The sequence below is a fragment of the Triticum dicoccoides genome, chromosome 2B (genome assembly GCF_002162155.2).
Source record: "Triticum dicoccoides isolate Atlit2015 ecotype Zavitan chromosome 2B, WEW_v2.0, whole genome shotgun sequence".
In the NCBI taxonomy this organism is placed as follows: Eukaryota; Viridiplantae; Streptophyta; class Magnoliopsida; order Poales; family Poaceae; genus Triticum; species Triticum dicoccoides.
Window position 1 is genome coordinate 46,427,763 of NC_041383.1, and position 13,053 is coordinate 46,440,815.

At 40.5% G+C, this 13,053-nt stretch overlaps 1 protein-coding gene and 1 non-coding gene across 2 annotated transcripts; both read left to right on the forward strand.

The window, feature by feature from the left end:
* The first annotated feature begins 2,350 nt into the window (after positions 1-2,350).
* LOC119362032 (probable protein transport Sec1a) lies at positions 2,351-12,196 on the forward strand. The gene is made up of 21 exons (XM_037627203.1): positions 2,351-2,629; positions 3,695-3,750; positions 3,849-3,930; positions 4,290-4,368; positions 5,903-5,953; positions 6,032-6,128; positions 6,194-6,226; positions 6,449-6,577; positions 6,924-7,115; positions 7,216-7,299; positions 7,403-7,501; positions 7,574-7,647; positions 8,087-8,183; positions 8,769-8,894; positions 8,982-9,077; positions 9,786-9,902; positions 10,009-10,086; positions 10,588-10,790; positions 11,425-11,515; positions 11,657-11,746; positions 11,831-12,196. Exons 1-21 carry the CDS (start codon positions 2,563-2,565, stop codon positions 11,882-11,884), a joined length of 1,995 nt encoding a protein of 664 aa, XP_037483100.1. The 5' UTR covers positions 2,351-2,562; the 3' UTR covers positions 11,885-12,196.
* Positions 12,197-12,574: 378 nt separating this feature from the next.
* On the forward strand, positions 12,575-12,646 carry TRNAT-CGU. Its single transcript has one exon. It is a non-coding gene; the product is annotated as a tRNA-Thr (tRNA).
* The last annotated feature ends 407 nt before the right edge of the window (positions 12,647-13,053 follow it).

The following is a 13,053-nucleotide window of genomic DNA, read 5'->3' on the forward strand; positions in this document are numbered from 1 at the left end:
AGCATCAGAGTGGAAAAACAGAATCCCCAACCTCTCCTGCACCTCGTCTAGGTACCAGCTATCAGACATCACATCAGGTAAGAACTTGATGAACGTGAGACGCTCGCTGTCGAGGTTGAACGCCATGAGCTTCTTGCTGCTCTTCCCAGCACAGTACACGGTGCCGTCGACGCCGAAGATGTCGGCGCCGTAATTGCATCTCGGGCCAGTGGCCGTGGGGACGTACCGCCACAACGCTCCCCCCAGCGTGAACACCTTCACCTAAGGGCCCCCCTTCTTGCCGTAGGCCGCCACATGCACAACCTTGTGCCCCCCAGTCGTGGGGTGGTACGGGAAGGCGTACTTCTTGTGTGGTCTCACGGTGAGGTGGTCCCTCACCGTGGCCCAAGTCCATATATAACAGGTGCTAGCTACTACTGAGTATCATCATGGACTTGTTTGGCGCGTGAGCTATATCCCACTTTATGCGAGGCGGAAGCTACTCTCTTGTCTGAAGGGAATAGCTCTCTCACGCGAGTCTGGGTCAGCAGGTTTTCTTTTTTTGCAAACGTTTCGCCGGTTCAAACGTGATTGCTTCGCAGTTTTTTCGCTCCAATCGTTTCTTTGTTTTTTCTTGTTTCAGTTTCTTGTTTCTTTGCCGGTTTTCTTTGTTATTTTGTTTAACACTGCTTTCTTCATTTCTTTATCTGTTTTCATTAGGTTCTTCTTATATTTTCATAGTCTTCATTTTTTCACGGTTCTTACGTTTTTCTTTGTTTTTTCACGGATTCTTTGGTTTTTTGTGTTTCCATTGGTTTGCTCTCGGTTTCAATAGGTTTTCTATTTTTTTGTTCTTTCTTGTTTTTCTTGTTTCTTTGTTTCCTTTTTTTGGATTTTCTTGGTTTCCAGTACATATTTAACATTTTTTGTATACATCAGAAATATTTTTTATAAACACTTTTAACATTTTTTAATACATGTTTTTTTTAAATCTTATATTTTTTATTTCTGCTTTTCTTCCATACACATTGTACACTTTGGTATATATCTAATATATTTTTAACATACTTTAAATACAAGTTTAACATTTTTCTAGTACATAGTCAAGTTTTTTCTAACATTTTTCTTGCTATATCTCGCTTTACGCGAGGCAGAAGCTAGTCTCCCGCCTGAAGGGAATAGATCTCTCACGCGAGTCTGGGTCGGCCGGTTTTCTTTTTTTGCAAATGCTTCACCGGTTCGAACGTGATTGCTTCGCAGTTTTTTCGCTCCAATCGCTTCTTTGTTTTTTCTTGTTTCAGTTTCTTGTTTATTTGCCGGTTTTCTTCGTTATTTTGTTTTTCACTGCTTTCTTCATTTCTTTATCTGTTTTCATTGGGTTCTTCTTATATTTTCATAGTCTTCATTTTTTCACGGTTCTTACGTTTTTATTTGTTTTTTCATGGATTCTTTGTTTTTTTGTGTTTCCATTGGTTTGCTCTCGGTTTCAATAGGTTTTCTATTTTCTTTTTTTTGTTCTTTCTTGGTTTTCTTCGGTTTTTCTTGTTTCTTTGTTTCCTTCTTTTGGTTTTTCTTGGTTTCCAGTACATATTCAACATTTTTTGTATACATCAGAAATATTTTGTAAACACATTTAACATTTTTAATACATGGTTATTTTTTTTGAAATCTTATATTTTTTATTTCTGCTTTTCTTCCGTACACATTGTACATTTTTGGTATATATCTAATATATTTTTAACATACTTTAAATACAAGTTTAACATTTTTGTAATACATAGTCAAGTTTTTTTGTATACACATTTTTTTTTAAAATATTCAAATGTTTGATCAACATTTTTCAAGTAGAAGATTAAGTTTTTTAATACGTGGTCAACATTATTTCTATACCCATTTAACATTTAAAAAAATGCTTGATCAACATTTTTCAAGTAGAAGATTAAGTTTTTTAATACATGGTCAACATTATTTCTATATGCATTTAACATTTTTCAAATGTTTGATCAACATATTTTTTCTAAAATGCAATACTGAATACATGTCAGTTGTCTTTCTATACACATTTAACGTTTGTTCAAGAAGATTGGTTGACATTTTTCAAATAGCCGGTTAACATTTTTTTTCAAATGATTGGTTACGAAAAAATTAAATACATGATCAATTGTTTTTCTATACACATTTAACATCTTTGAAATGCTTGATTATACTTTTCGAATAGTTGTTTAACATTCTTACCTTTCTTCAACACCCAAATAGTCACACCCATACGCGCCCAACCGCGCGTCGCGTGGACCCGGCCCGGCGCGGCCCCACGCGCCATAGATCGGGCGAGCTTAAACCCCACGCCTCCTCCCCTCCCCATTGGCCACGCCAGACCAGACGAGAGCAGAGCAGTACTAACCCCGTTCCCCGTCCGGACCCCCGCGGCGGTGGCAAGCAAAAGCAACCGAGCCTCGCCGTGCACCAGATTCCTTCTCTCTTTCCTCGCCTTTCCTTCCCTTCGCTCCCCTCCCTCCCCACAAGCCCGCACGCGCACCGCACTCCGCCCCGCACCAACCCTAGCTAGCGCGGCGCGCGGCGGCGATGTCGACGGACTCCGACTCCTCCTCTCGCGGCGGCGGCGGCACCTTCCGCGAGACCACCCGGGACCGTGAGTGCCTCCCCCCCTGCCCTTCCCCCGCGCCACGCCCCCCATTCCCCCTGCCTCCCCTCCCCTGCTCTGTTTATTCTGGTTGTGGAGAAACGGCGTTTGAACTGAGGGGACCGGTGCGGGTGATTCAGTCCCTGCTGCTGCTGATGCTGCGCGATGCCCTGATTTGCCGTGCGTCCGGGTGCGCGATTAGTCCTGATGAACCCACGAAAATGCCTAGTTACTTAGTTTCGCCGATTCAAGGGGATTTTTTCCGCGGTGCCTCGCCCCACCCGTTCCCCTGATTTGGGGGGCAAGGGGAATTCTCACACAGGCGAGTTGTGGATATGCGTGAGTGGATGGTGTCAAATCGGAAGCTAGTAAAACTTGAGGAGGTTTCTGCTTTACACCGGCATCAGCATGTAATCTAAGGAATTGGACTTCAACTTCATCAGCGTGTAGAGTAACACAATGCCCATTAAACAATCAGTGTCGTTGGCCATCTACTAACTTGTTACGAGGTTGCTGCTTGCAGAGGCTTGCATTTCATTACTGTCGACGCTGGCATGTAGATGTAGTACACATAAAGTTAACCATAATTGAGCACCGAAGTTGGTCAGAATGTTTTGTTGTTTTAGATTAGCAATTTGTCATGGTGGTGCGACTGCATGCTCTGCTTTACTTGTTTCCATTTGAGTTTGTCTCATGCAAAAAACGGCAACAGGGCAACGCAAGTCGGCTTGTAGTAGTTTATTAACTAAATCAGACCATCAAGTAGACTGTGAAATGATCGATTTGGGGTGGATGCACTGTGGTAGTATACTTTCTTAATGTTGCGTCTTAAAGAGATGCGCATTGGCTGTCAATGTAAAATGATATACATGATTCTCTTGTACTTAATGTTTCACTTGACTTTGTTTTGTTTCTTCCATTATAGTTATTTGTGCTAAGAATTTTGGTTATACTTGAATAGGGCAGACTCTGTGTAATTGTAAATTTACCATGTTATTTTTTTTTTCTTACTGGCATATTCCACCAAGTTCCTGATTTACCATTTATTTGTTCATTCTTGTTGCACCTATGTAGGTTTATTAAATGAAATGTTAAGATCAACTAGGCAGAACAAAGGATCCACATGGAAGGTATCCTTTTGGTTTGGATCATTTTCAGGATTTTGATATTGTCATGTTCTACCACCTTGCAAAGAAAAGTGACATGCATAAAATTGTGTTTTGACTAGGTTCTTATCATGGATAAACTTACTGTCAAGATAATGTCATCTTCGTGCAAGATGGGAGATATAACAGATCAAGGGGTTTCATGTAAGTAGGCTGTTGTCATGTGAATCAAGTAAATCCCTGTACTGCAGTAGATACATTGCTGTAACATGAGGCATTTATTCTGGCTAATACTATGTGGTTCCGCTGAAGGAGTTCTGTTACAATATGCCACCTCAGAGTCATGATAAGGTTGCATAGTTCTTTAATTGTGCTACAAAAGTATTTTAACACTGTCAGTGTTCCTAATTATGGAGAACTTTAACCAGCTTTCTGTTGAACTATTAAAGTATTTCCTTCGAATATATTTAGCATTTAGCTTTCCAAAGCTGTAGGGTGCCATGGAATTCCTCCATGGGTTATTGTCTATGTATAAAAGCTCCACATTGCCAATTCTTTTGCAGTGGTTGAGGACCTATACAAACGGAGGCAGCCATTACCATCAATGGATGCAATTTATTTCATGCAACCTACGAAACAAAAGTAAGCTATGTTAGCAACATATCCTCTTTGACATGGCTGTGTGTTATCACTGTTAGTACTTTTCCCTATGCAGTAACCTCTCATAATGATCACTGTCAGATTTATTCAACTACTTGGTAGGCTTCATGCCCAGGGATCTGTATGATACTGCCTCACTTGTGAAATATTGTTTTCACTGCTACCTTGCCATCCTTGTACTCAAAGTGTCAATGTGCCACTAGTTGAGCCTACCAGCTTTTGATTCAATACGCGGTGGCAAAGATATCCAGTCGTCTAGTTCTAGGACTTATATAGTACTTATGGCAAACAGCACATGCATCCATGCTTTGGTCTGGGTGTGAGGACCATGGGTACGTCGTTTTCCATCAACTAGCTGTTTGCAAGCCTTTTTCTTGCTGCGGAAGAGAGATCAAGGATCCTAAGCGACTATCTAGATGCTAAGGATCGACACTATGAGTCAGGGGAAATTGCTGAGCTGGGTGGTCACGGTCAAAGGTGCTGATAGGTGGTAAGAGTCGCTGCCAAGGCACATTAGAGTAGCTGGTTGTGGCGGCACACTTGTCTCGTGAAACTCGCCAATTAGTTCATCACTAGCCATGGAATTAACACTAAGTTTGTATTGTGGTATTGTCCGTGAACCCGCCTGGCTTGCATCCTTAGGAGTTAGGACAGAAGCGTTTGGCAACATGATGACCAGGCAAGGTTCCCCTCACTGCTGATTGACTTATCCTTTGCCACCTCCAATTCAAGCTCCTCTTCCTCTGAAAATAACCCCCCTCCTGTAGCCGAGTGAAGTTCTTCGTTGCCTCATCGGACTCTCCTGCCACTCCAGTTTTTACCACTGGAGTGTGCAGTAGGCGATAACCAGCACAGGATTAGTCGTCTGTGTGTGCGAGAAGTGGAGCAGAATGAGGGGCACACAAGGGCACTCATTGCTGCTAGGGTAGGGGTTAGTTACAACACTTTTGTTTGCTGAACTTCACTGTGGTTGGGAGCTTTTTTGGCCTTTGGTCCATTTATTTGGGCTGCTGGACAGGCCTTTTTTTTGTTTACTTGCTGCTTTTGCAAAATGCTGTTCATACCTCCTGGTTGGTTTGCTTCATAGGCAGTTGCCACCCACTTAGCACCCAGCAATTTTTGAACACTGAGAGGCCCTAAGAAGGGACGGACAGACTGGAAAACCTCGCTTGTTATTTTCTTAATCACTAATAAGAGATACAGCTCCAGCTTTGTTAGATGGATGACTTGAGCACTAAAAACTTATCCTTAAACGAGGAGTATAAAATACCTAAGTAATATGATTGACAATCAAATTATGAGATACACATGCACTGCATGAACTGGTGCATGCTGTAGTTTTTATCCTTTAAGCCGTGCTGAGAAAGAGTATCTTTTGATTTTGTTGCACCTCCAGTCTTTTAGTCCCCAAGGCAATTAAATGTTGTGGTAGGTGCAGTTATCTTTTTGCTGGTGATGTTGATTTTTTTTGTTTGCACTTCCAGTTTCTCTAACCGTTCATTGTGTCATAATGCAGTATTGACATATTTATGTCCAACATGTCAGGGAAGCGTCCATTGTACAAGAAGTATGTGATCTGTGCATGTATTTACTTGACATTTGTTCTGTTACTTTAGTTATTGATACAATGTTGTGCCGACTGCAGAGCCTATATATTTTTCAGTTCTCCCATACAGAAAGAATGGGTGGCTCATATAAAAAAAGATTCAAGTGTTTTAGCACGCGTTGGTGCACTCAGTGAGGTCAGTTTAACTGCCCCCTCTCTCACTCTCAAGCATGCAAATTCACTTTTTGCTCTATGTCGCAGATGAATCTGGAATACTTCGCTATTGATAGCCAGGTAATCGGGCTACTTAACCTTTCAAGATTGCTGGTTCAGATTAATACTTATTCATGTATGACCACAGATGAATTAAAACATATCTACTCCCTCCGTCCCAAAATATAAGATCATTATAGACACTATCATAGTGTCAATGGTCTTACAATTTGGGACGGAGGGAGCACTTGTTTATGTACTTTATTATTTGTTTGATTTCGATGAATCCATTGCTGTGTGCAGGGCTTTGTAACTGACGATGACAAGGCTCTAGAAGAGCTTTTCACAGAAAATGCAGAAAGCTCAATGAACTATAATTCATGCATTAACATGATGGCCACTCGCATTGCTACTGTATTTGCATCAATGAAGGTACCTTTCCATTTTATGCTATTTGCAAAGTCTTTATACCCTTTTACACTTGGGGGTAGGGGATGGGGGGTGATAAATTCAGGCATTACAGAGAATGTGATTTTAATTGGCAAGTCTGAGCATATGAGCAATTTGAACATATACCCAAATGCCATGGTCTTCGTACACAACAGAAGATGTTTTTTTGTGGATCAGATGGTTATTGCCAATCATGAAAATTAATATGGAGCGATTATCGTGTGAATGATTGCCACTTTACTTCATTGTTATTGCTTAATTGTTACTTCATCTGCCTTTTCCCATATTTCCCATTAAGACCAACGCTGAATGTTTCCAATATTGTTAGGAATTTCCTCGTGTGCACTATCGTGTCGCTAGGACAATTGATGCTTCTACTTTGACAACTCTACGAGATTTAGTCCCCACAAAGCTGGCAGCTTCTGTGTGGAATTGCCTGGCGAGATATAAATCAACAATACCTGAATTTCCTCAGACAGAAACATGTGAATTACTTATTGTAGATCGTTCAATAGACCAGGTATGAGATCATTTTATATGTTTGAGATGTTTGTCACTGGTTTGAAGGTGAAATGCTGGCTTACTCCTTACGATGTTTCATGTTTTCATGATGTTTACAGATTGCGCCTGTTATTCATGAATGGACCTACGATGCCATGTGTCATGATCTACTGTCCATGGATGGTAACAAATATGTGCAAGAGGTGAGCATATCAAAATCATTTTAATACAGTTCAGTGTCGACCCATTTTTCAGTTCTGTCGTACCCCTGATATCATGTTCCTACACATGAATTGGAAACAACAGGTGCCAAACAAGAGTGGATCAGGCACTGAGAAAAAAGAGGTTTTATTGGAAGATCATGATCCCATATGGTTTGAGCTTCGTGATGTACATGTAGCGGATGTAAGATTGGTGCCACTGTTATCTTTAGACGTTGTATGTTTCAGTAATTGTCTTATGACATCAATATTGCAGGCTAATTTAAGACTGCATGAGAAGATGAGCGATTTTATATCTAAAAATAAAGCAGCTCAACTACACCAAGCAAGGTTAGTTCTACGCAGCAACTATTGCAAGTTGGGCTTATTACTGGCAATTAGCTTAAGGGAGTATGCACTATGCAGTTATAACAGTGAACTTCAGTAAGGTTATAACATACCAGCAAACATTGCATCTTGGAAGAGAATTGAATGGTGCAGAAATGCAAAATCTAACTGGTTTAGATAATGATGTGTTCTCTGCAAGCGAAATTTGTTCACCAACCTATACTTGTCATTCTGTTCTATTTGTTTTGTTAATTAGTCAGGTTTATGCATTTCATAATGACAGCCAAAACATTTGAAGTGTGTGGTTTCTAGGATATACTTACTGAGTTACCATGATGCATTTGAAATAGGCATTAAAATTTTGTTCTATATTGAATTGATTCTCGCATTTAGTAAGATTTTTTTTCTTGTTGTAATGTTAATGCTCCTGCTTGATTTGCAGGACCAATGGAGAGTTATCAACAAAAGAATTGCAAAAAATGGTCCAAGCTCTTCCACAATACAGTGATCAAATTGATAAGCTTTCCCTCCATGTTGAGGTTTGTATTTTTGTTTTCTAGTGCCAGTGTGTGCTGCATAAACTTGAAACTTGATTTAAGAGTTATCAACAAAAGAATTGCAAAAAATGGTCCAAGCTCTTCCACAACCTATTGTTGTATTACCTACACTTCTAAGATCACCAAATTGTCACTTGATTTTTTTGCATGCACATGCCTAGAAGGCAATATTTACCACAAATTAGGATACACGATTTATCTTAAAATTAAGACGGACTTGACTTTTCGTCAACTTGTATATCAAAAAACAAATGTGTGTACCTGGCAAATCTTAAACGTTACAATGGAGATGGTGTGACGAGTTGGAAGTGTCTGCCATGGGCCTAGACTGACCACCATATCAGTGCAAGTCCAGTAATCCCATTTCTGCTTGCGCTGTTTCCATTTACCCGCATACACTCCTCCTGGTGTTACCTTTCCTAGCATTGCCTCATGCTAGCACTCTGGTTAGATCTTGGAAATTGGGACTAGGATAGGAACTGAAGAATTTGAACTGGCTTCCGAATATCAGCTGTTTTGACATACCAAGGAGTATTCTTTACTTTTGGTTACTCATTTCTGCTACAGATTGCAGAAAAGCTCTTTGACATAATCAAACAACAGCATTTGAAAGACGTTGGCCAGCTCGAGCAAGATCTCGTGTTTGGCGATGCTGGCTCGAAAGAACTAATTGATTTCTTTAGGACACATCAGGTAATTATTAATTGGACTACAACCAACAAAATGCTAGTTCTAATACTGTCTAGATATCATATTGATATGTTTGAGGACCTAATCCAGGATATAAGTCGTGAAAACAAGCTGCGTTTACTAATGATTTATGCTGCAATTAATCCAGAGAAGATCCAGAGTGAGAAGGGAGCAAAGCTGATGCAGGTAACTTTAGTTATATATTGGGAAAGTTAGCCCATTCATTTGTGAAATACATCTAATTTGGGTTTGACAAGTGAGCCCTGGGCTAACAACAACTGTAAAATAGTACTCCCTCCGTCCGGAAATACTTGTCATCAAAATGGACAAAAAGGGATGTATCTAGAACTAAAATACATCTAGATACACCCCCTTTCATTCATTTGGATGACAAGTATTTCCGGACGGAGGGAGTATGAACATTGGGCTGCTGTGCATTGACAAATATGTTGAATGGCCACTCATGAAGTAGATCTATTTTTGAAAAGACCTGCAAATCTTATGTATATAGCTTTTCACAAATACTCCCTCCATCCCATATTAATTGACGCTGAAATGGATGTATCTAGACGTATTCAGTGCTAGATACATCCATTTCTGCGTCAATTAATATGGGACCGAGGGGAGTTATGATTAGAAAAGATAATGGCCCAGTTAATATCTGAAGACTTAAAGAACTTCAATTGCTACTTCCTGTGATCAGAGGGGGCATTTACATTGAAATGATGCATTTGTAAAAATCCACCTTATCAAAAGTTGTACATTTGGTTCCTTCTGTACAGTAGACAGTTTCTAAGAATTTCTGCATCAGAGGCTTGTAGCTTCAATTCTTCAATAAGTCAGTTGTTAATTTGTTGTTTTATAACTAATTCAGTAAGAGATTTTTTTTCCCAGCTGGCTGGATTATCTGCTGATGATATGATCGCAGTGAATAATATGCGTTGCATATGTGCGCATGAAACTAAAAAGTCTTCAAAAGGTGGTTTTCCTCTAAAATTTGAAATACGTAAGGTAACCTGTCGAATTATTTTATTTGTGTCTTAGTTCTTCCAAACATATAGCTTTTAGATAATTAATTTTATAGTAGAAGTTATTCACTCACTTCTACAATTTTCAGAAAAAGCGTGGTATCAGAAAAGAACGAATAGGGGAAGAATCAACATGGACGTTGTCCAGGTTTTATCCCGTCCTGGAGGTATAATTTTTTTTATCTGATTAATTATAGCAGCAAATGTTTGATATTCTTCATACTGTTTCATGAGATGAACTTTTTTGCATACGGAGATAATTTATCAATAATTTTAAATGTCTTTGAGATTCGAAGATAATTTATCTCCACCATTCTTTTGTTGTTCCCAAGTTCCCCTTTTGTGCATTATTCTCGATTAGTTCTGATTCATCTGCCATCTCACCTCATTTTGTCAACTACTGGTTTGCCGTATATATGGAACCCTCATGGTTGGTCCGTTGGTTTCAGTTAATTTGTCCCCATTCTTTGGCCCCATCATCCATTTGCCCAGCCTACTAATTTCTTGATTTGATTACTGTGTATGTCTTGGGTACCACTTCAGCACAAACATTTACCATCGATAAAAATATGAATTTACACTCACTCTGATTACTTTTACCAAAGTCCATGTGCCACTCTTGTATTTTTTTACCATTTACATGAATGTGGTTCTTGCCTTTTTTGTAGGATTTGATTGAGAAACTCAGTAAAGGAGAGCTTCCAAAAGATGAGTACCATTGTATGAGTGACCCTAGTTCTAGCTTCCGTGGGATCTCAAGCAGCATGTCCGCTCGAACAAGCCCAGCTCATCAACCAGCTCAATCCATGAGATCTAGACGGACAGCTGGCACATGGGCTAGACCTCGCAACTCCGATGATGGCTATTCAAGGTTGGTCATAACGATTCCGTTGGCTTTCCTCTGTTTCAAATTTCAAGCATGCATTTCTGTTTAGGGTGTTTATGGACATGTCTATAGTAAGCTGTTTCCTGTAGTCTTTCCAGATGATACGTGTGTGCGTATTATAAATAGTATATAGCAGCCATATATTTTTCGAGACCGTATATATCGGCTAGGCTATTATGCAAGTTCTGTTAGTTGATTAAATCCTGTTCTGCCTATTGTTACCAACTATAAATCTTTGATTTATATGACACATCAGTGTGATCATTGTTCATATTGGCAAGAGTAGATTAGACTGAACTGTTGGCGCCAGTCTGCAACACTTGCTGCAAAGTTTTAATGCTTTCTAGGGAGCTTTCTCCTGTGACCTTTGGCATGGATAATGAAAGCTGGGACAGTGGGACCTCAAATTATTGCAATGGGAGCAAATTAATCAATATTCCATATGAGCAATTTACCGACATGCTAATCTAGTGCATACATCAGCTCACGTTCATTTCTCAGTGAAGAGATTTTGAGAGCTGTGTTCAGTAGTTGCACATTTCTGGTAAATCAGAGTTGATAATAATTTGGTTTACTGCTAGAAGTTTCTTATATATAATGTCCAATGATCATTTTACAGCGACTCTGTACTGAAGCATGCGTCGAGTGATATGAGGAAGCTGGGTCGGCGCTTGTTTATCTTTGTAGTTGGGGGTGCTACCCGGTCCGAGGTATGTTTTTCATATTTGCCTCCCGAATCTGATTCGCTCCATTTCCAGTCGTGGTGCCTTGCTTCATGCTTTATAACCTATAAATAAATTTTGCACGTTCTCCAATCCGCTTTCTTCAACGTTGATGGATGGATATTGCAGTTACGTGCTGTCCACAAGCTGTCATCGAAACTGAAGAGAGAAATTATCCTCGGCTCATCTAGCCTTGATGATCCACCCAAATTCATCACGGTAAGTCCTTCGACTGTCCTGCTCCCCCCTCCAACGTACACTAGCTATGTGCCTGCCAGCATGACTTTGTGCCGTTATTTGCAGAAACTGAAGATGATGTCGAATGAGGAGCTGTCGCTGGACGATCTGCAAATATAACAATAGGAGGGGATCAGAATATACGCTCGGTTGTAATTATCTACTTACTGATTTCTCGGCCTCAGATCTAGGTGTAGCCGAGCATTGGACGGACCGGATGTTGGCTTCTCACACAGGCTAGAGGGGCATGCTCTTCACTGGGTAGGGCGGCCCTCGTTTTGGTATCTCGTAATCTAGTGTGTACATAAACATTGGCTGGCAGCTGTAGCGTGTCTGATGACATTTATGTTGGACCAATGGAATGGATGTGTTCAACATTGTGTATTGGCGGGGAGCGTCGAGAATGTGCAATGAGACGTCTATTTTTCTTGATCTGTTGTGCAGTTTCAAGCTGTCTGAATGTATTGAAGGCAGTGTCGATCAAATGGCGAAACTAGACCCACACTATACTTATGATCTCGACAAATAATGCTTATGATCTCGATCTGCTCCATGGCGTCGTCTCCTGGTCTTCTTCCCTTGCGACGCTGCAATGTCTGAAGAGCACCAAGGATGTGCCGGTGTTTCATGCTGTCGCAGTTGTAATTGGTCCCTTGGTCCGTCGTATGTTGACCCACATCGCACAAACTGCAGAAGAAGGGGCAGTACCGTGCATTTACAGTGTTATTATCGGGATTTGGTGGTTACACTACTGGCGTGCAGAAGGTGTGTCACAATAGCTAAAGAACCGCAACCAGAAGCACAACAAATGCCTCCGTAGCATAGTGGTAGTGCGTTCCCTTCGTAAGGGAAAGGTCGTGAGTTCGATCCTCACCGGGGGCTTTCTTTTTTCTTTTTTCTTTTTTTGGACAAATCTTAATATCTGCCTGACGAGTGACGATCGCCACGAGGAGGGAGGCTCCAGCTGGCTGGTGGATCGACCAGTGAACATTTTGTTCGCTGGGAAGCCAGCCATCCAGCCCAGACAAGCCGCCTTTAGCTTCCCCCCAGGCCTCAAGGCCCGGTTACTAAAAATGTCATCTCTTACTGATAAATAATGCCATTGCTTGATAAAAATGTCATCTCTTACAATATAGAAAATGACATCCCTTAAATTAAAAAAATACCATGTACAAAACCAAAAAAGTGATTTGTGAAAAAATGTCTAAATTGCCATGTGACATATTTCAAATTTTTAGAAACCGCCGTGTTAGCTTTTTTGTAGACAAAATTGCCATGTAAAAGGAGAT